This window comes from Phocoena phocoena, chromosome 6 (assembly GCF_963924675.1).
Source record: "Phocoena phocoena chromosome 6, mPhoPho1.1, whole genome shotgun sequence".
Classification (NCBI taxonomy): domain Eukaryota; kingdom Metazoa; phylum Chordata; class Mammalia; order Artiodactyla; family Phocoenidae; genus Phocoena; species Phocoena phocoena.
The window spans coordinates 58,440,713-58,464,999 of NC_089224.1; the positions used below are offsets into that span (position 1 = coordinate 58,440,713).

At 39.2% G+C, this 24,287-nt stretch overlaps 1 protein-coding gene across 3 annotated transcripts in view; it reads right to left on the bottom strand.

The window, feature by feature from the left end:
* Positions 1-24,287, bottom strand: part of KDM4C (lysine demethylase 4C) — a 407,190-nt gene that overhangs the window by 40,329 nt on the left and 342,574 nt on the right. For 2 of the 3 annotated variants that reach the window (XM_065879011.1, XM_065879010.1), the window contains exon 18: positions 13,497-13,667. In XM_065879011.1, coding sequence (XP_065735083.1) covers positions 13,497-13,667 — 171 coding nt within the window. The remainder of the gene's footprint in view (positions 1-13,496; positions 13,668-24,287) is intronic. The other variant, XM_065879009.1, reaches the window with a different exon arrangement.

Consider the following 24,287-nt stretch of genomic DNA (forward strand, 5'->3'; position numbering starts at 1 on the left):
AGCTAAGAAATCAGATAGGGCAGGGCAATTGATTTGCAGAAACACATACAACCAAGAAAGACTACAGCGGGTCACAACTTCCAGGTTTTTCACTTACTTCTTAGCAGAGAACGTTTTCTGACTGTGGGAAAGATTAGAAATGGAAGGAAAAATCGCACTCACTCCGTCCTCTCCACATTTCCTCTTCTCCCTTTACTCACACAGCCTGACCTCAAAATATAATTCATTTAATGAAACGAAAGGCAAGATTTATTACTGGTTCTCTCTCACCCATGAAAATCAGCTAACCTCTTTCAAACAAGGTATGAAAGGGAAATAATAAAATGAAGGCAGTGCCAGTCTACCAATAAATAGACAGTATTGACTTCTTCTGGATATGCTTATCAGACAATAATCTAAGTTCACTCCATTACCAAAATAATTTAAACCCCATGGTCAAATAGGAACATGAACTCTGTTGATTTATGAGCCCAATATCTTCTGGGATGTGTCACCAATTTACGTGCTATGTTCCAGTGTGTTCGCACCTGGAATTGGATAGAGGTGAAGGATAATGTAAAAAGGCTTGTAAACAGGCAGCTCCCTGTTGACTGCTTGCCTCAGGAAGATCTCAGCATTAGCTATATATTTCAGAAATTGCATGCGGAACGTTGTGCTTACAAATGTGCTACAGGAAGGGTCAGCTCTGGACAACTTAAAGCACTTACGAAAGAAACATGCATGATTATTCCACACTCAGGGTCACAGTATCTAGGTTTGAGATCAAAATGTAGTCAGAGCAAAGAAAGATTTGAAAGTTTGAGACCTTGCCAGTCAAAGGCAGCTAGTGTGCCATTTTCATTTAAAGAAGAAGAGAAGGGTCAACAATGAACGCTGACATTATAAGACTATGATGTGAAGCAACACTGACGTCTGGCCATGTATTTACCAAAAGGAATAAAGAATTTTCATTATGCTTATATTTTCAATTCAATGCAAGTTGATTCAGCCGAACTCTGAAATTTAGAAATGATGTCACTTATATTCACAGTTTCGAGCTGAACATTCATGATGGAACCTGCTAAGACCACAGGTGACTTTTCCCAAGAGTCCTGCTCTCAGGCACACACAGGTACCAGCAGCTGCATTAACACCATGAGTCCCTTAGCCACCTCTTCGTGACAGATTCCTCACTCTTGTGGCAGAGGGACAGTACATAACTATCCACTTCATCTGTACCAGTAGTTTCTAATTTTTTTCAGGGCTCGAGGCCTTCTTCTTTAAAGAAGTCTTAGGTAGAAGCCAAACACTGAAGGCTTAGGTTTTCCCAGGGACTACTGCTGGAGCATAGCTCTGCTCTAAGGATAAATATTCTTTACCTGGAAAGGACACGAAACTCACAATACGAACTTGGACTCAAATTCTAAAACAACTCTTGACATTGACTATGGATTTTAAAATAACATACCAATTGTCTAAGGTATGACTTAGAATAACAAATTTAATACTTGAATATGTGATGGCTATTAATTTATTTACTCTTTAATTCAACAACTATTTATTATCCACTTACTATAAACCCTATACTGAGAACTAGGTACACAACAGTAACTCAAACAGATATGGCCCTTGTTTTCAAGAAGCTCAAAGTTCAATGGCTATCATATCAACTGAGGTAAGTGTTATGACAAACAAGATCAAGTTAAAATGGAAAATCTGGAGTTTAATTTCTTCTTTAAGTAAGCACTTCTTCATTAATTTCCCTTATATTACTAACCAAAAAAAAAAAAGAAATTTCCTGCTTTTCCCTTCCTTCCTTCTTTCTTTCTTTGGAAAAACAAAACATGTCCTGGTTTGAAATACGATCTTGGACTAATCTAAAATCTACCAAGTATTTTTCAGGTCTAAGCACATTAACCATATTCTAGTTCTCTTTGCAGATGGAACCACGTTTTATCTGGTATTTTCTACTCTTCTTTCCTTAAAGGTACAGAAATTATGTTGAAACTAAATTTCTGAAGGTTTATACAATACATATCTCCAAAATACTCTTGATATTATGTAGACGTGCAAACAAGCCATCCATGAGTCTTTCTAGAAGTTCAGAATATTAAAAGAAATAACGAATTTTCCCTTCTGTAGTGCAATTTTGAGAAAATTAGGTGACGGAGCAGAGAAGAACGATGTTGTTTTGAGCACCTACTATGTAAAAGGTGCTGCACTGATGATTATAGACATTCTCTCAATTAATCCTTACAATTAATTGATTAGGTTGTATGGTTTTCATTTTACGGAACTTGGACCCTGGCCTCACATCACACACAAAAATTACCACAAAATGGATTACAGCTCTAAATCTAAGACCGAAAACTATAAAACTTCTAGAAGAGAACATCAGAGAAAAATATCTGTGGACATCAGTTACGCAAAGATTTCTTAAAATATGACACCAAAAGGATGATCCACAAAGAACAAATTGATACAATGAGCTTCACTGAAATTTAAAACTTCTCTTCAAACACCTTTAAGAAAGTGAGGACAATATACAAACTGGGAGAAAATATTTTCAAATCACATCTCTTACAAAACATTCATGTATAGAATATTTAAAAAACACTTGCAACTCAATTTTTAAAAAAGTGAAATATCAAAATAGGCTTTTCAACAAAGGTGATATATGAATAGCTAATAACCACTTGAAAAGATGTTCAAAATCATTAGTCATCAGGGAAATAAAAATTAAACTCACATTGCGATACAACTACACACCCACTAGAATGGTTATTATCCAAAAGACTGACAATTCCAGGTGTTGGTAAGGGTGTGCAGAAATTATACCCTCATGCATTGCTGGTACAGCCACTCTGTAAAACAGTTTGGCACATTCTTATAAAACCAATCATGTATCTACCATATAACTTAGTAATCTCCTAGATATTTATTCCAGAGAAATGAAAACACATGTCCACACAAAGACTTGAAAGCAAACGTTCATAGAAGCATTATTTATAATAGCCCCCAAACTAGAAATAATCTAATCAACTGGATTTACAGCCATCAACTAGCAAATGGTAAACAAAATATGTTATACAATGAAATATTATTCGGACTTGGGGAAAAAATGCTAAATATTTGGCAAAGGGCTTATATCTAAAATACACAAAGAACTCTTACAAGTCAGTAACCTAGTTCATCTCTCCCCTCCCTGAAGTGACCTCCTTCAACCCTCTGGTCCATCACCATTGCTTCCGTCTCTGAACTTACTTTCAGTAACCTTCACTGGGTATTTTTCTTGTAAAATCTTTCAGATCAGCCCCTGGTTGGGGTGATGGGATGTAAGGAGCATCAGTGATGAAAATGTAACACAGATGGGCTGAGATGGGGCATGAATTCCCAAAGCTGAGGTGGCCTCATAACAAGAGGTATCTCTTCATCAGTCTCTATCACTATAGTGTCTCCGTGGCCACTTGACTTGAAAATCCAGGAGCTTCGCAAGAGGTAAAATTGTCATTATATGCAGATGGCATAATACTATATATAGAAAACCCTAAAGACTCCACACAAAAACTACTAGAACTGATAAACGAATTCAGCAAGGTAGCAGGATATAAGATTAACACACAGAAATTGGTTGCATGCCTTTACACTAACAGGGAAATATCAGAAAGGGAATGTAAAAAAAAAAAAAACCCTTTTAAAATTGCATCAAAACAAAAAAAACTTAAGAATAAACCTGAGCAAGGAGGTGAAAGACTTATATGCTGAAAACTATAAACTATTAATAAAGGAAATTGAAGATGATTCCAAAAAAATTGAATATCCCATGCTTTTGGATTGGAAAAATATTGTTAAAATGGCCATACTACCCAAAGCAACCTACAGATTTTATGTGATCCCTATCAAATTACCCATGATGTTTTTCACAGAACTAGAACAAATAATTTTAAAATTTATATGGAACTATAAAAGACCCAGGATTCCCAAAGCAATCCTGAGGAAAAAGAACAAAGCAGGAGGCATAACCCTCTCAGACTTCAGACAATACTACAAAGATAAAGTAATCAAAATAGTGTGGTATTGGCACAAAAACAGACAGGTGGGTCAATGGAACAGAAGAGAGAGCCCAGAAATAAACCCACCCATCTACAGTCAATTAATCTTCAAAAAAGGAGGCAAGATTATACAACAGAGAAAAGATTATACAATGGAGAAAAGACAGTCTCTTCAGCAAGTGGTGTTGGAAAAGTTGGACAGCCACATGTAAATCAATGAAGTTAGAACACACCTTCACACCATACAAAAATATAAACTCAAAATGGCTTAAAGACTTAAATATAAGACATGACACCATAAAACTCCTAGAACATAGGCAAAATATTTTCTGACATAAATCATACCAATGATCAATGGTCAATCTCCCAAGGCAATAGAAATAAAAGCAAAATTAAACAAATGGTACCTAATCAAACTTATAAGCTTTTGCACTGCAAAGGAAACAATAATAAAAATGAAAAGACAACCTAGACTGGGAGAAAATATTTGCAAACGATATGACCAACAAGAGCTTAATTTCCAAAATATACAAATAACTCATACAACTCAATAACAAAAAAACAAATGACCCAATCAAAAAATGGGCAGAAGACCTAAATAGACATTTCTCCAAAGAGGACATACAGGTTGTCAATAGGCACATGAAAAGATGCTCATCATCACTAATTATTAGATAAATGCAAATTAAAACTACAATGAGGTACCACCTCACAGCAGTCAGAATGGCCATCATTTAAAAATCTACAAATAACAAATGCTGCAGAGGGTGTAGAGAAAAGGGAACCCTCATACACTGTTGGTAGGAATGTAAATTGGTGCAGCCACTATGGAAAACAGTATGGAGGTTCTGTTAAAAACTAAAAATGGAGTTGCCGTATGATCCAGCAGTCCCACCCCTGGGCATATATCTGGACAAAACTATAATTCAAAAAGATACATGCACCCCTATGTCCATAGCAACACTATTCACAATAGCCAAGACATGGAAACAACCTAAATGTCCATCAACAGATGCATGGATAAAGAAGATGTGGTGCATATGTATAATGGAATACTATTTAGCCATAAAAAAGAATGAAATAATGCCATTTTCAGCAACATGATGGACCTAGAGATTATCCTACTAAGTGAAGTAAGTCAGAAAAAGAAAGAAAAATACCAAATGATATCACTTGTATGTGGAATCTAAAATATGACAAATCAACTTATTTATGCAACAGAAATAGACTCAAAGACATAGAGAAGAGACTTGTGGTTGCCAAGGGGGAGGCAGGTGCAGGAGGGATGGAGTGGGAGTTTGGGATTAGCAGATGCAAACTATTATATATAGACTGGATAAACAACAAAGCTGCCTACTGTATAGCACAGGCAACTATATTTAATATCCTATGATAAACCATGATGGAAGGAATATAAAATAGAATGTGTACAGATAGATAGATAGACAACTGGATCACTTCCCTGTACAGCAGAAATTAACACAACATTGTAAATCACCTATACTTCAGTAATTTTTTTTAAAAAGTTGGAAAAGAAAAGAAAATCCATGAGCTTCCCAGAATCCCACAGCATAGACTGTTTCTGATAACAACATTTTTCTTAGTCTTTCAAACCCACGTGGGTATTTTATTTTGCCTCCAGAACACCCAGGATCACTCCTTCACCTATGCTTACACATCCTGAATCCTCCATGGTGCCTAAAACAGCACTGAATACATAGGTCAAAAAGAATGATATGATTGGATATTCCCAAACACGGGTAGATTTGGATCATGGTGACTGCCACCCTTGGGATTAAGCCCTGCGTTGAAAAGAGACAATAAAGTCCTGGAAATTAATAACACTGCCCCCAAGTTCAATGTAGTTATTTTTATCTTGTTAGAGTGAAGATGAGATGCTATATACCTTTGAGTTCCCTTGGAAAGAAAAGGATGGGAAAGAAACACCAAAAACTGTCTCCTGGGAATAAGTTCCTCAAACCAATCACCTTGAGATAATTGCCAAAAGAGAAATAAGAGAAATACTGTCAAGTGAAGGAGGTATGTACCTGAAGAAAAATGTAATTGACACTGTGTCTTCAGGGCTACTAGTTAATATCCTGCATGCAACACCAGGGCAATGACATACTTTTCTTCAGAGGATCACAATGCTGAATGGAAATTGTCGATATGATAGCTACAGAATCATGGGCAGAGATGCATACAATTTATAAAACAGAAAGGGAGTCCAACTCAAATAAGGGCTTCAACATTCTGTTAGTATGCCCCAGGTTTCAAGGCAAAAAGCCACACCAGAATTACACAAAAGAGAATAAAATTCCAGGACCTGGTAAGTACTCACGCCCACCAACTTGAGACAGTTCATGAAACTTATGAAACTAGTTAGAGCCTCGGTGAAGAGCACATAATTTAGAGAGTTGAAGAATCAGATGAAAGCTGACCTTAGGTAGGAGCCCCTGCCCAGCAACTGCAGGTTTAGTCCTCAAAGATATAACCAGAGTCTATGCCTCTGAATGGCCTTGAGGTTCTTTGATTATTTTTTCTTAGTAAACTCCTAGCCAGCATAGTAATACTACTCCCCCTTGGTGGGTAGATTCTATTTACTTATCTATCATTAAAATGTGTTTAAATACAGATTGTATTTAACAGATTATCCAATGTAAACTGTGTTCATATAAAGGTGCAGTAATATGCTTTGTAAATACTGTACTGCTGTATGTGTTGTTTGCTTTTTGAAGATGTTTAAAACAGAAGAATTTGAACTGCTAAATTAATGTCTAATTTATTAGCATTATGGACACTGAGTGCTTAAAAAAATTGTGACATTTGTGAGGATTACATACATTAAACCTATAAGCATAGTTAAGATGTCCAAGGAAATTTGATTACTTAAATGGTTAGAATTTGATCTATCAATTTATACATTATATAAACATTAATCAAGGAACAAATGAGTTTGTTTTAAATTTTTATGTAAAAAATTTTAGATTTATAAATAAAATTTGTTCGCTGAATTTGAAGGCTTAAAAAAGTAGATTTTAAACTGAATATTGATTAAAATCAAAGTAATAACAGATTCTTTTTTTTTACATGTATAAAAGGCTTCCCAAGGATGTAAAAATCAACAGGAATTTGGCAAAGCCCTTCACCTCACAGACTCTCAGCTCTACAGCCAAGAAAGAGAAGCAAGGGTGCCCCTCTTGAGCAGTTAAATGCCATGTGGGCCATACCTACAGAATCCTAAACCGGTAAAAGTTCCTGGAGCCTTCTCTGGCAAATTCCATTGATTCTAGAAGAATCAAGACTGGGGGTGGGTGGGGGGAGCATCAGTCTGTAGCACACATAACACAGATGGTCTGGGATGGGGCATGACTTCCATCTGACTTAAAAATCCAGGGTACCTCACAATCTAGGAGCCAACAGGAATCCAAAAACACTTCCCAGGATCCTATAACATAAGATAGAGTTTCTTGGAAAACTTTTTTCTTAGTTTCTCAAACCCCCTCAGATATTTTCTTTTGTATCCTGCACATCCAGAGTCACCCCTATGCCTACACTTGCCAAGTGGGGCCTTGTGGAGGTGCTGAACCCTGAGCAGTTAGGTACAAGGTCTTCTACCACAGCGACACTAAAGTCACAGAGAGCAGACTTCCTGGAAAGGTGCCCCAAAGCACAGAGGCAACAAGCAATGGAATGCAGGGGGCCAACCTACCGCACCTGACTCTGTCACCCCTAATTTGGGGAACTCGCACAAATCATAGGGTTTTTGTGACTCAGCAATTATCATATCTATGAAATGAGCATGAACTTATTCTGGAGCCGGGTTTGTCATGAAAAGCCAATGAAATAACACTTTATAAACATGCAGAAAAATACATGCACAAATGCAGAGAACTGGGTTACTACAAAGTCTAAAGATGCCAGGACTGCTTTACAGCAAGTGGAAACAATAATCTGACTCAGTGAAATCTCACCTGTACAGATACCCATTTAACCTAACAAGTAGGAATAAAGGTCTAAGGACACATCTTCTAACCAGATTTCATCAAGACCAGAAAAGGGCAGCATAAACTAGATGGGGGAGGAAAAAGGGAAAAAAAAGTTCTACAGACTGAAGTTAATTACCTAAAAATTTTGATTTTGTGCCTACCATGTTAGCTACATGGTAAATTAGCTCATTTAGCCCTTTCAATAACCTCAGACGGTATAAATTATTATTCCCTTTTTAGTGGGGAAAAAATGGGCTTCAAACAGGTTTGAGCAACCTGCCTATAACTGAGGGAAAAATTAGCTTTAAGAATTTCAGTTGGCACCGTACAGCCCACAAAAACTAAAGGCCATGACAGTCCATCCCTAGAATCCTGAAGTGTACAGTTCTCGTGTTTTCACATTTCAACGGACACTGAAAAATGTAGCAAGTCTTCATGGAAATTTCAGTGATGGACTCTTGCTGTCGAATTTCTAAACGGTCCTGTTTCTCTTCTCAAGCCCAGTGGTGAATGTTAAGTGCTTGCCCTGAAACTATCCGGATCACACTGCACCATCTTCCTCCCTCGAAATGAGCTCCAAGTGCAGAGGAAGGGAAGCAGCCATCATTCTAGGGTCATCATAGGCATGCCAGAGGATCCCAGGTTTTAGCAAAGGGTAATAGGGGGCCCTGGAATCGCCATGCCCCTTGAATTCTCTCCTGTGGGCAACTTTCATCCCCATCAAAATAGTAGGAGACTACAAAAAATTCATCAGGAAGTGTGCTGCAGTTTCATAGACTGACAGATGGAGGCGTGTAGCAATACATCTTTTGTTACTTCCCTTGACAGCTATAGATTGCATGCTGTGTTTAACTGGGCCGATACACATATCCTGCAGGTGTACTGTTGAGAGAAAAGATTTGGGACATTTTTCTGGCTATCACAGAAATAAAGTACCTAGGTCTGGAAAGAAATTTTCTGGTAGTCCAAAGAATGTTTCTCTCTACAACTCCAGACACTCCCTCTAGTCACATAACCCTAACAAAGGCATTTTAATGCCCAGCAAATTTATTTTCAAACATGGATAGGCCAGCCTGCATTAAAGGTTTCTCTTCTGTTGGGACCATAACGTGATCATAATCAGTGATTCTATAAATAAGGGAATGTATTTCTTTACTAAAGCATCAGGCTTCATAAAAGACTATATTTATATGTAAATAAGCACTTTGGGATAATTAAACTTGATGTTCTAGATTTTATTTTCATAGTTAAAAAAACTGAAGTTGTGTTGTACCCTTACGGCAGTTCTAGTTAGCAAGTACCCGCAGCTTAGAGAAGCTGGTTCTCCCCTAGCCAGTCACACTGACGTCAGGTTGCATTTGATGAAAGGGCCTTCCCAGAAGCACTCACACCTGATTAAGCACATTGTGTGGATTAGAGAGTTTTCAGACAAACAGAAGAAAAAATCATTTTCTACCCCCAGTTTCAGACGGCACAGGTATATTATCTAATGAAAACAAGATTTCTCTGAGGAATATGGAATACATTTAACGTTTCCACACAAATAATTATTCTGCCACAATCTGCAAGATGCTGAGACAGAGGCGGACATGGTCACATGTTTCTTATGTCCTGATGAAACTCCCCATTAGGGAACCAAGCAGGGTTCCCATCTCCCAGAAGACAGTTCTGATGTTGATGGATAGCAAAAGTGGAAGTGGGACAATCATAAGAATTAACCCACATGGGCTGAAAAACGGTGACATAAATGTAGTTACATTATATCACATATGAGAATGAGTATGATTCTTTTTTTGGGAGGGGAGGGGAGCAGAGAGAGGTTTATTGCAGGGTCATGCGAGGAGAACGGGTGGCGCGTGCTTCCCAAAACCCCTATCTCTCCAAAGGGTTTCAGCAAAGCATTTTTAAAAATATATATATATGATTTATATGTGAACATATTTATAACATACTTAATTATACACATACATTATGTTTTGAAATATAACATCAAATTCCCCATATCCAACTGAAGTCTAGTTGACATACTATGAGGGCATTTAATCATGTAGCTTTCATTAATTTCTGTGGGAAACAAAGGCCCCAATCCATCCCTGACAATCCCTTTTTATAAAATCCGTGACTTCGCCTTTTGGGAACCTGGATGATGAGCAGGACAGAGCACATAGCTAATGGAGTGGATCTACAGAGTGCTGCAAACCGACCAAAACAGCGTGGCTGCTTTACAGAAAGGGAAATTACATTCTGCCTATGAGTCAGAGCTTCTGGCACCACAAGGTAAGCAGTCTCCTAAAATGCCCCAGGACAATACGTATGTGATGGTTAATTTTATGTGTCAACTTGACAGGGCCACAGGTGCCCAGATATTAGGTATTTGGTCAAACATTATTCGAGGTGAGTCTGTGAGGGTGTTATTGGATGACTTTAGTATGTGAATTGATAGACAAAGCAGACGATCCTCCTAGGGCCCATGCAACCAAGTGAAGGCCTGAAGAGAACAAAAAGGCTGACCCTTTCCCAAATAAAGGGGAATTCTTCTTGCCTGACTGGTTTTGAGTTGGGACTCAGTTTTTTCCTGACTCGACTTGAAGCTCTTCCTGGGTCTTGAGCCTGCTGGCCCTTGAACTAGAATTACACTATCTGCTCTCCTATCTTCAGTCTGCTGACTACGATCTTGGGACCTCTCAGCTTCCAAAATCACCTGAGCCAACTCCTTATAATAAATCATACATATTATACATATGTACTTGTAATATATTAAACACACACACACACACACACACACACACCCACACACACACACACACTGACTCTATTTCTCTGGAGAACCCTAATATAATAAGGAAAAATAAAACCTTCCCTATGGAGCCACCAAAGGAGGAAAGCTGGGGATGTCTCATTCAGCACCAAGAGAACAAAGAGGAAGAGGCCACAGCAGCCAACAAACGGTGACATTATTAGAAAGTATGTGAAATTTGAAAATACAACATGACAAATATTCCTACTTGGTTGGTGTAAGAGGCCTGGAACGAGTAACCAAAAATGTACCAGACAGGAAAGGGCGCTGGGGAATATTGAGGGAGGAAAGGCTGGATGAAAGAGAGAAGACCTGCTCAAAGACAATTATAATTCTTTTCCCTGAAAAATATTATCATTCACGCAAATTCATACAGATGCCCCTCTCCAATCTACATTAACTCACGCCACCATGAGCACCGCCTCCCTCCCAGGCTAGAGCTGTGGCCACACACACATACACGCACACACATGTACACGCACACACACGCCCCACTGCTAAACCGCAAATCCTTATCACATATGCTAAGTAATAGCTAATCAAGCTGTAGAGAAGTTTTGCTTTTCCATTCTTGTAGGTTTAAATGCCAAGGTGCTTCTGAACAATCATATAAGTTTTAGAGCCTTGTTCTCACAACACCCACAAATACTTTAAACCAAACTTGTGTGGGTTCACAGAGAGTGGGGACCGAAGTTATCAAAGGGAAGGCTTGTGGATTCAAAACACTCCTAGGATCACAGCCACTCTTTTCCAACGTACAAGCTGAAGACAATCCAAGAAAGCTTAAGACCAGCTGGGTGTGTGGAGGCTCGTGAAGTGAAAGGGAATTTAGGATTCGTTAAATACTCTCATGGATAAAGACCTAACTATTTGCTCAGGTTTTGGGATCAGTGCTCAGAAGTCTGTGTCCCATCCCCAATATGCTCCCCAGCAAAGTTTTCTCTCTTTGGCTGGCTCAGTATTGACAGCCTGCACAAAAGAAGGCTGATTGATTCTGAAATAAGTGTGTAGGCTGGGCAGGGCTGACCAGAGCCTGTGCATTTCTTTGCCTTTCTTGCCTTCACATACCTCTTCATCTCCCACTCTAAATGTCCTTTCTTCCCAGGGGTTAAGAACCGAGGCTCTGGAGCCCAACTCTGGGACTGAATACGCTTTCTGACACTTAACTAGCTGTGGGTCACCTTGAGAAAGTTATTTACTGCTTTGTGCCTCAGTTTCTGCAGTAGCCAGAGGTAGAAAATTCGGCTTGTAAGCGTGTAAGGTTGTGAGGATGAAGTGATTCATGCGTGTCAAGCTCCTGAAGCAGTCCTGGCACGTGGTATGTGTCCAGCAGTGTCAGCCCTACTGACCTTGTGGACTCGCTGACTCAGGTCTCCTGACCCCAACAGGCGGGAAGTTGCTTCTGGCTCATTTATAGCATTTATCGCACTGTCTAGAAAGCACCTATTTACCAGCCTGCCTCCCCCCAGACTGAGCAGGAATCACACCTTCTTTCTCATTATCTCTGCCCGCACCCAGTGTGATGCTTGGCACACAGCAGATACTGCGTGCTTGAAGGGGTGGCCTAGTCTAACAAGGGGAGCATGGCACCTAAGGGCTGCTGCTTATGAAGAGCAATGGCAGTGCGGTAAAGCAAAGCTCCAGGTGGAATTCTGCAAAGAAACGTAATTCACCCTTTTGGTGTATGATCAAGTCCTGGGATTTTTAATTTGTTTAAACTCATCTGCTTTAAAATCTTTCAAATAAGGTAACTTGCGTTTACATACTTGTCCTTCTTAAAGGCATAGAGAAGTAAGCCTAACAAAGCTAGCTGAATCAATGTTTCTTCGGCCCCAGGAGACCAAAATTCTAGAAATATTTATAAGCAACCTCATAAGGTTACATTTAATTATCACATAGTGATAATTATTACTTTTAAAGAATAACATCTTTCCAAATACAAACAAGGGCATATCATCAACAGACCCAGGACAAGGCAGAAGTTACATTAGTGAGGCCTGGCTCCCCAGATGGACATTTCCCTTAAATGAAGAAGGGATAACAAGATGACCAGAAGACTAACCCTGGTCTCAGTTATCTGATTTGATCTCAGTTTCAAAAAACCTTCTGCTGAAAGTGCTTTTCTTGTGAAACATCCTGCTCAAAGGCAAGTCCCTGAGACACACAGACAGACTGGCACGCATGTTTCCCACTCCAGACCACAGTTAAGAAACTCGGGAAAAGTCAGGGCCTTTTTCTTGCGTGATTTTTGTTACTCCCATATGAAACATCCACAGATGTTTCTGTCTGATCACAGATGTCACTGTCAGGTCAGATTAATAAAAGCCATATTCTCCAGCTAAGCAGAAAGAAAAAGAATAAAGGGATTCAAATATACAAACACTTTGTAACAGAAAAGAACAGGTGAATTCACATTTTATGTTTCTGACCACAAACATTTTTCACTTAGTTAAAAGAATTTGGGAAGATGATTCTAAGTTCATCTACTATTTAGAATAATGACGGCTAAGGAACCTCCTAGAAAACAATACTCTTTGTGGTGGGAAAACAGAACACCTGAAATCAAATATTAAATGAAAAGAGTTACTTCAAGAGCCGAAGTAAAGAGTCCCAAGAGGTTCAGCTGGTTTAGTTATACAAAAAGTAAACTGGGGAGCAGGCACCCAGGACCTTACTCACCACGATATCCTCGGGGAATGTGTCTCTGCTGAAGGAGCCGTCATCAAACACGACCTCATAGAAGGTCTGCGCCGTCACAGCAATCACCCTGCAGCTGTAGTACCGGGTGTTGCGATGCTTCGTGATAACCGTCTGCCCCACAGCGATGCCCTTCTCGCCAGCCTTGGACTTCTAAGGAAGGGGCAGAGAAAGAGGAGAGAAAAGAAACAGGAGAAAAAACAGAAAATAAAAGAAATATTTATTTAGAAAACATCATTGGTGTGGTCATGATATACACTTTTAATTGTTAAACCTTTTATTGGGGAGTAATTTCAAACAGAAGTTGCAAGAATCTGAATAATATAAAAACATACATATACTCTTTGACCCTTTACTCAGGTTCATCTATTGTTATTTATTGCTATTGTTAACATTTTACCATTTCCCTTTTTTTGCCTACTCTCTATTTCACATATGTGTATATTTAAGTATATATATATATATATATAAATAAAATTGTGTGTGTGTGCATGCCACAAACAATTTGAGAATAAGCTACATATAATCATGGGCTTTAACACCTAAATACATCAGTGTGTATTTTCTAAAAACAGGGATTTTCCTTTATATAACCACAGTACAGTTACTAACTTTAGTAAATTTAACATGGATGCCATACTTTAATCGACCATGCATATTCCAATTTTGTCAAGTGAGCCAATCACGATCCTTATGGCCCCCATCCTTTCTGTACAGGATGCAGTCTTGAGTCACATACTGCATTCAGTTGCCAAGTCTCTTCGACCTCCTTTAATCTGGAACATTTCCACAGCCTTTCTTTGTCTTTTATGATCGTGATACTTTTGAAGGATACAGCTGTCCCTCCCCCTGCTTTTTCAGTAGAGCGTATGTCTGATGTTTCCTCATGATTAGATTCAGGTTATACATTCCTGGCCAGAACACCGCTACCACAGAGACAATGTTGTATTCTTCTCAGGATATCACATCTGGAGGCACATGTTTGTCCACCTTTCAATGGTGATTTTAATTTTGATCCTGGTCAAAGAGTAGTCCAATTCCTTCATTCTGTAATGACTATTTTTCTCTTCCAACTAATAAGCAATCTGTGGGAGGGACTTTAACACCATGTAAATATCCTTTTCCTCCACATTTCTGCTTAGATTTAGCAACCACTGATGAGTCTTGCTTGATCCAGTTTTACTATGATGGTGATGATATGCTGATTTTTCCTGCTCCAGCACTCCCTCCACATTTACTAGTTGGCACCTGGCAGTTATTAAGCAAAAATCTCCTACCTTCCCCCCATCCATCCATCCATCCATCATCAGTATGGAATTATTAATTCCTCCTCCCCAACTGTTTAGAATTCATACTATAATTAATAATTTTGGTGCTCAGATTATCCCAGATTTGGCCAATAGAAGCCTCTTCAATCTGTTTTCCTGTGCCCCTTAAGATGTCTTTTTATTTCTTATCAGTTCCTTACTTTCTGGCCTAACAAGATGTGTCAAGATCATCTTGCCTCAGCCCTGGAATTAACATTTCCCTGAGGAGTGTGGTTCATTTTAGAGGGCAGTGATATTAGAGAATAAGTTCCAGGTGCTGAGGTGTGCTTATTACTACAAAAGCACCATTGTTTCTCGACCCTTTCAGAAGACAGACCAAAGAAATATATGCATGTAGATATGTGTGTGTGTGTATGTATGTATACATACACACACACACACTATCACACTACAGGTATACATAAACATATGTATAACCATGGAAAACCATGGACTGGGTCTCAGAGTACATGTGTCACGCTATGGAAGCAGAAGGCTTCAGGATAAACGCTTCAGGAAGTGCTTGGCAGAGTGCTGGGCTCAGAGTAAGTACTCCAGAAATGTTAGCTTGCTGTATTTGGGGCTTTCTGTTTGTTTGCTTTGCTTTATTTTTCAGAATAAGGCTGTTGCTCCCCTGTCAGGAGCTCATACAAATCCCATTCCTGCCAGGCAGAGGGGGTAGCCAACATCTTACAAGGAAGTCTGCTCTCAAACATTCAGTCCCTTTTACTCCCCAGCTCCAAGTATCATTCATCACCCTTATTCTTTTGATGCCACAAGCGCTGACCCACTAGCGGGGCCCTGAATCAAGCACTTGGGAAGGTCCAGGACCTTTGCTAAATGGGCCCTGGAAGGCACCGTCTCATGATCCCCAAAATACCAACATTAGTCTGACATGTCACCCCTAACCTACAGAAAGCCAAGATTCACTAAACCCCAGTGTTTTCTGACAGCAGTATTTATAACGTTACTGGGAAATAAAGTGTCATCAATTCAGGATCTTGGTTTAATTAGAGGTTTTACTTATTTTTTCCCTGAATTTCAAAAAAGTCTAAAACACCTTGTAGGAAACATATAAAGTGCTATGCTTAATCTTCTCCTCCTGGAAACCAAAGAAGAAATGCCCAGAGAGTTAATGATTCACTAATTCCTTCAACAGTCATGTGTTGCCAGCCAGTGGACACCAAGCACCTCCCCTGGTGCTGGGGACTCAAACAAAACCCACTAAGACTTGATTCCTGTTCCCTGGAGCAGGCCCACAAAGGTATGTGCCATGAAGTTATCTTACAGGTGGCATGATTCAAGACTGGTGATATTCTAGCATGCCATCTACAGCATGTCTTCATACTCACAGGCAGAATTAGGGGAGGAGAGCAATGAAGCACCAAGTAATGGGCACGAGCAAAAGCCCAGAAGCAGGAAACAGCCCATTCTGTTCTGGGAACAGCAAGAGATCTGCTGTTGTGTGGGAGGGGAAGCGGGGAGGAAGGAGAAGACTTGAGAAATGGCCTGGGGCCCAGAGGTCAGGCTATGGGGTAGAGGGGAGTAGAGCAGCTCTTATGCCATCCTAAGGAGTCTATATATTACCCTGTGAGCCTAAGGAAGCCACTGAGAGGACTAAGCATAGAAGAAAAATGATCCAGGTCTGTGTGGCTTTTAGAGGAGAAGGGGCATCTCCATGTGGGAGATGAGGGCCTACAGACAAAGATGCTCACGACTTGGGCAGAGGGCCAACTGTCTCCCAAACGTGTTCCTAAGAGTCCCCTCCTTGTAGAGTGAGCTCTGCCATCTAGTTTCTCACATGCCTAACAAAACAAAAGGATATTTTCCTTTCTGAAATCGTTCCCTACTGATTGCTAGGTTGGTTGGGAAATTTTTCTGTGCCTTTAGGTGTAGTTAGCTGTGCAAACATTTTGACAAAGGACAAGAGCAAGAAGCCTGTAGTGATTTAAACGTACTTTGCTTGAAGTAGAAATCTTTAACAGCTAGGCCACATATGCCAAAACAATTCCCTAGTTTCCCACTTCATTCCTCTGCCCAACCCCTTTAAATATATCTAACCTTTCAAAGTAAGAGAACAACTTAGATCTAATAATAAATTCGAGTGAGGGCACAGTCTGCAGAGTTCTGTAACTACAAAATTGGGCCCATGACTACTGCTTAAGATTGTATCAGGGCTCCCCTGGTGGCGCAGTGGTTGAGAGTCCGCCTGCCAATGCAGGGGACACGGGTTCAAGCCCTGGTCCAGGAAGATCCCACATGCCACAGAGCGACTAAGCCCGTGCGCCACAACTCCTGAGCCTGTGCCCTAGAGCCCACCAGCCACAACTACTGAGCCCACGTGCCATAACTACTGAAACCCGTGCACCTAGAGCCCATGCTCCACAACAAGACAACCACTGCAATGAGAAGCCTGCACACCACAATGAAGAGTAGCCCCCACTCACCACAACTAAAGAAAGCCTGCACGCAACAACAAAGATCCAATGCAACCAAAAATAAATAAATAAAAAAAGCTTGTATCAGTTACAACTGACCCTAGGAGGCGAAGGTTGCAACTTGTTTGGCTAAACACAGTGGTCCTTAGTGACCTGGATTAGGGCCAAAAAAGGCTTCATGTTGGCAGCATATTTTTGCAAATGCTGTCCCTCTTTGTCAAACCACCTTAAAAACACTCATAGTCAGAATTGCATGTACTGTATTTTACTATGATAATAGTTTCATTGTGCATATTTTATTAAAATTGGAATGCACCTGCTAAGGAAACAGTGTTTTGGATTTGAATTATAAGCTCAGCTTCCTCCTAGCTGTGTGATCTTGGGGATGTTATATAACCTTTAGCAGCCGCAGTTTGCTCATTTGTAGAAGGGACAATAATACGTACATTAAAGGTTTCCTATAAGAGGAAGTACATAAAATGCGTAGACTCATAGGCAGTTGGTTCTCGGCAACTGTTAACTGGCTTCGTTTTAAGAACTGAAGAACATACGTGAGAACCTAGCCCCAGGTTAATACACCACTCTTTCCTACCGTACCCCAGTAACTAGCATATACAACTGTGCAGCACCCTGGTTTCACATGACAAGGCTCAATTCAGCTCTAAATAATCACTGTCCTGCTCTTGATCTCATCCCCTTCTGACTCTAATTCTTGTCAAACAGGGGCACATAGCTATGGTTCTTAGGAAGGAAGGCATAAATAATGTGGTCTCCTCCCTCGACCCCCAAGGCTCTCAAAGCCTTTGTTTACAACTCTCTTAAGGCTCTGGTCAAATGTCACTTTCACTGACTTATCCCTCCTATAACAGGGCAAAATCCACAGGTCAGTGCCAGGACCTCTTTGTCTTTTTATTTGTGGCACCCAGTACACTGCGTACAACACTGTTGCTGTCAGATGAACAATGAATGAATAAATGAATGGAAAAATGAATGAACAGGAAAAAACTAAATAAATGAACTGTGATGAGGGGTAGAGACACATTTTTTAAATGGGAGAAGATTGATTCTAATTATTCACTGTCCAGAAAAGGGCAAAAAGAAACAAAGGGGAGTTTTAGGAAGAAGTTCCTCTTTCTTAGGGTGGGTAGACATGTATGTAGGTAAGGGGAGGAAATAAAGAAGGTTTATAGTGAGATTCACAAGGTCTGGAAAGTAGAAGCAGCCAGTCAAGGGAAAAGAAAAGTGACAGAGACTTGACAGCGAAAAGGTCGATTCTAGACCACAACCATTTTCTTCCTGCTAGGACACGAAATTTATGCAAACTGGCTGATTGGAAAGATGGCCAGCACACAAATTAAATATACAGCCTTCATCTAAATAAAAATTTTCATAAGCCTCAAGCATGACCATTTCATGGGGAGTACTAAAGAAAACAGATTATTTTCATAATGTTACTTTAATATGATTTCTGATTTATTTTTGCAGGAAAAGTTTATTGACAAGCATATCCCATAACTGATTATACATCCTCAATAATATTTTCTGTCAGAAAAGCCTAAGAACCTACTGATGTTAAGAATGTCATTTCTGATCAGAGAAGACGGACATTATGCCAGGGGCTCCATCAGATTATAGAAGTGGCTATGGTTTTTTAAGATTAGTGCACAGGCTAAGGCTGGTGAAAGTCACATTTTCTTTAACATGCACTAAGCAGAAATCAACAGCGGTTTAAGAAAAAACACAACTTAAAGAAAAGCTAGAACCGGTTCAAAATTCTGGGGATGTGAAAAAAAAATGTTAACTAAGAAAATGTTACAGACATTTCGCAAAAGCATCAAAGAGTCACTGGTACACATAACACAGATATGTTACCAACACATGTCCATACACGTGAGTTAATTAGACTCTCTCAATAACTCTGTGAAGCAGTTGTTATTTTCATTAAACAGATGAAGTCACTGAGGTACAAGGTCAAGTGACTTTTCCAAGATCTCAGAGCTGGTGAGGCGCTGAAGTGGGGCCCAGAAGCAGATGCTCTCCCACCACAAGTGCCTTGGTATCATCAACCAGGAGAACACACGTGGAAAGAAATCAGAGGAGAAATAAAACTAACCAGGAAGTGAGACTAATGGAATTCAAGCAGTTCCCAGAGAAGTTACATTTCTTTCTTTTCCAACTGACTTACTGAGTTAGAACCTCCTCTGTTCTACATACCTTTTGAGGCACTTCATTTAATCTCCCCAGTATAATCACAGAGTTGAATTAGCAACTTGGATTTGGAGCCTATCTGAAGATGCAAAGTGCAGAACGTATAATTGCATATGCTCTCAGTTTTTCTATGTGTACACACATGACACGCATACACACTGCAGTAAATTGCAAAAATGCTCACATACCTTCACACCTTCCTCTTTCCACATTCTTTGAAATGTGAGTTTGCAGCTCCTCCCCTCTAGAGCTGGAGTCTATTTCCCCAACCCTCAAATCTGAGCTAGGCTTGTGGCTTAGCCTGCTTTGACCAAAAGAATACAGCAGAAGTAACGGTGTGCAAATGCAAAGCCTCTTGCACACTTCCGCTGTCTCCCTAGGGATCCCAGATTCTGTCATGTGAACAAATTCAAGTTATCCTGCTGGCAGGTTAGAGACCCTATTGACCAAAGCTGAGGCCCTACACATATAAGAGAACCCAGCCAAAAGAAGGCAAGCTGTTCTGCAGCTCACCACAGACGGATGAGGCAACCAGCCTGAAACAGAAGAAGCACCCAGCTGAGCCCGGTCTTAACTTCTGACCTACAGAATCAGCAGCTAAAGAGTTGTCATTGTTTTAAGCCACTAAGTTTTGGGGTGGTTTGTCACATACACAACTTAGAAAAAAGAATACAGTGACCCTTGAAAAATGTGAGAGTTAGGGGCATCAACCACCCCCCGCCCCCGGCCTTGCACAGTTAAAAACCCACATATAACTTTACAGTCGGCACTCCATATCCATGGATTCAATCAATCAAGGATTGTATAGAATTCAGTATGTATTTATGGGAAAAAAATCCACATATAGGTGGACCCACACAGTTTAAATCCATGTTGTTCAAGGGTTAAATGTACTAAGAAAATAATATACTAAACTGTTAGCTATATACAATGCTAGGTAATGAAATTTTGTCTATTTGATTCTTTATGTACTTCTGTGTACCTTCCATTATACACAGTTGACCCTTGAACACAGGGGTTAGGGGCACCTTGATCCCCTTCACAGTGAAAATATCTGCATAGCACTATCTCTGCCTCAAAAACAAAAGAACTAGTACATGAATTAACCAAGGGCAGGAAGCTGAAACAGTTTGAATGCAATCAGGACTCTTTTGATGCCACATACTGTGAACTCTAATCAAACACAAATTTTCTCCACACTTAAGTTAATTTAAAGATCTAAAAAATGAAAATACAGGTACTATATTTTTTGAAAAAAATCCATGCATAAGTGGACCTGTGCAGTCCAAAGCCATGGTATTCAAGAGTCAACTGTATTTCTTTAATTATTATCACCACAGCCTTCTGACCATCTGAACCAAGCCTAAGGGAGCCAGGAAGCCCATATGCACATGTGCCCAGAAGGCCATTGAGAACGGAATGTTTGCTGCCATAGACCCCCTTGGTTAACTTGTGAGCCTGTGGATCCCTACTCAGAATAATGTTTTTAAATCCATAAAATAAAACAAGATTATCCTCCCCACACAAAAAAATTATATTGCAATAATATTGAAAAAAACAAATTTGTGGTATAATAGCTACACTTCTTTAATAATGTACTAAATATTAATACCTAGTTGCAGGTCAAACAACTATTAATATCTTAATTTCAAAGTTACAATGGGAATCCAGCAGCCTGTGGAAAAAAAAAACCACATTCACAGAAAGATAGACAAGATGAAAAGGCACAGGGTTATGTACCAGATGAATGAACAATATAAAACCCCAGAAAAACAACTAAATGAAGTGGAGATAGGCAACCTTCCAGAAAAAAAACTCAGAATAATGATAGTGAAGATGATCCAGGACCTCGGAAAAAGAATGGAGGTAAAGATTGAGAAGATGCAAGAAATGTTTAACAGAGACCTAGAAGAATTAAAGAACAAACAAACAGAGATGAACAAAACAATAACTGAAATGGAAACTACACTAGAAGGAATCAATAGCAGAATAACTGAGGCAGAAGAACGGATAAGTGAACTGGAAGACAGAATGGTGGAATTCACTGCTGTGGAACAGAATAAAGAAAAAAGAATGAAAAGAAATGAAGACAGCCTAAGAGACCTCTGGGACAACATTAAACACAACAAAATTCACACTATAGGGGTTGCAGAAGGAGAAGAGAGAGAGAAAGGACCCGAGAAAATATTTGAAGAGATTATAGTCAAAAACTTCCCTAACATGGGAAAGGAAATAGCCACCGAAGTCCAGGAAGCACAGAGAGTCCCACAGAGGACAAACCCAAGGAAACATGCAGAGACACATAGTAATCAAATTGGCAAAAATCAAAGGCAAAGAAAAATTACTGAAAGCAGCAAGGGAACAATGACAAATAACATACAAGGGCACTCCCATAAGGTTTACAGCTGATTTCTCAGCAGAATCTCTACAAGCCAGAAGGGAGTGGCATGATATACTTAAAGTGATGGAAGAAGCTACAACCAAGATTACTCTACCCAGCAAGGATCTCATTCAGATTCGATGGAGAAATCAAAAGCTTTACAGACAAACAAAAGCTAAGAGAATTCAGCACCACCTAACCAGCTCTACAACAAATGCTAAAGGAACTTACCTAAGTGGGAAGCACAAAAGAAGAAAAGGACCCGCAAAAACAAACCCAAAACAATTAAGAAAATGGTCATAGGAACATACATATTGATAATTACCTTAAACATGAATGGAATAAATGCTCCAGCCAAAAGACACAGGCTTGCTGAATGCATACAAAAACAAGACCCATATATATGCTGTCTACAAGAGACCCACTTCAGACCTAGGGACATATACAGACTGAAAGTGAGGGGATGGAAAAAGATATTCCATGCAAATGGAAATCCAAAGAAAGCTGGAGTAGCAATACTCATATCAGATAAAATAGACTTTAAAGAATGTTACAAGGGACAAGGAAGGACACTACATAATGATCAAGGGATCAATCAAAGAAGAAGATATAACAATTATAAATATATATGCACCCAACACAGGAGCACCTCAATACATAAGGCAACTGCTACCAGCTATAAAAGAGGAAATCAACAGTAACAAAATAATAGTGGGGGACTTTAACACCTCACTTACACCAATGGACAGATCATCCAAAGTGAAAATAAGGAAAGAGAAGCTTTAAATGACACAATTGACCAGATAAATTTAATTGATAGTTATAGAATATTCCATCCAAAAACAGAAGATTACACTTTCTTCTCAAGTGCACATGGAACATTCTCCAGGATAGATCACATCTTGGGTCACAAATCAAGCCTCAGTAAATTTAAGAAAATTGAAATCGTATCAAGCATCTTTTCTGACCACAACGCTATGAGATTAGAAATGGGAAAAAAGCATAAAAAACACAAACACATGGAGGCTAAACTATACGTTACTAAATAATCAAGAGATCACTGAAGAAATCAAAGAGGAAATCAAAAAATACCTAGAGAAAAATGACAATGAAAACTTGATGATCCAAAACCTATGCAATGTAGCAAAAGCAGTTCTCAGAGGGAAGTTTATAGCTATATAAGCCTACCTCAAGAAACATCTCAAATAAACAATCTAACCTTACACCGCAAGGAAGTAGAGAAAGAAGAACAAACAGAACCCAAACTTAGTAGAAGGAAAGAAATCATAAAGATCAGAGCAGAAATAAATGAAATAGAAACAAAGAAAACAATAGCAAAGATCAATAAAACTAAAAGCTGGTTCTTTGAAAAGATAAACAACATTGATAAACCATTAGCCAGACTCATCAAGGAAAAGAGGGAGAGAACTCAAATCAATAAAATTAGAAATCAAAGAGGAGAAGTTACAACAGACACCACAGAAATACAAAGCACCCTAAGAAACTACTACAAGCAACTGTATGCCAATAAAATGGACAGCCTGGAAAAAATGGACAAATTCTTAGAAAGATATAACCTTCCAAGACTGAACAAGGAAGAAATAGAAAATATGAACAGACCAATCACAAGTAATGAAATTGAAACTGTGATTAAAGATCTTCCATCAAACAAAAGTCCAGGAACAGACGGCACACAGGTGAATTCTATCGAACATTTAGAGAAGAGGTAACACCCATCCTTCTCAAACTCTTCCAAAAAATTGTGGAGAAGGAACACTGCCAAACACATTCTATGAGGCCACCATCACCCTGATACCAAAACCAGACAAAGATACTACAAAAAAAGAAAATTACAGACCAATATCACTGATGAATATAGATGCAAAAATACTCAACAAAATACTAGCAAACAGAATCCAACAGAACATGAAAAGGATCATACACCATGATCAAGTGGGATTTACCCCAGGGATGCAAGGATTCTTCAATACATGCAAATCAATCAATGTATATACCATATTAACAAATTGAAGAAGAAAAACCATATGATCATCTCAATAGATGCAGAAAAAGCTTTTGACAAAATTCAACACCTATTTATAACAAAAACTCTCCAGAAAGCGGGCATAGAGGGAACCCACCTCAACATAATAAAGGCCATATACAACAAACCCACAGCAAACATCATTCTCAATGGTGAAAAACGGAAAACATTTCCTCTAAGATCAGGAACAAGACAAGGATGTCCACTCTCACCACTATTATTCCACATAGTTTTGGAAGTCCTAGCCACGGCAATCAGGGAAGAAAAAGAAATAAAAGAAATACAATTGGAAAAGAAGAAGTAAAACTGTCACTGTTTGCAGATGACATGATACTATAAATAGAGAATCCTAAAGATGCCACCAGAAAACTACTAGAGCTAATCAATGAATTTGGT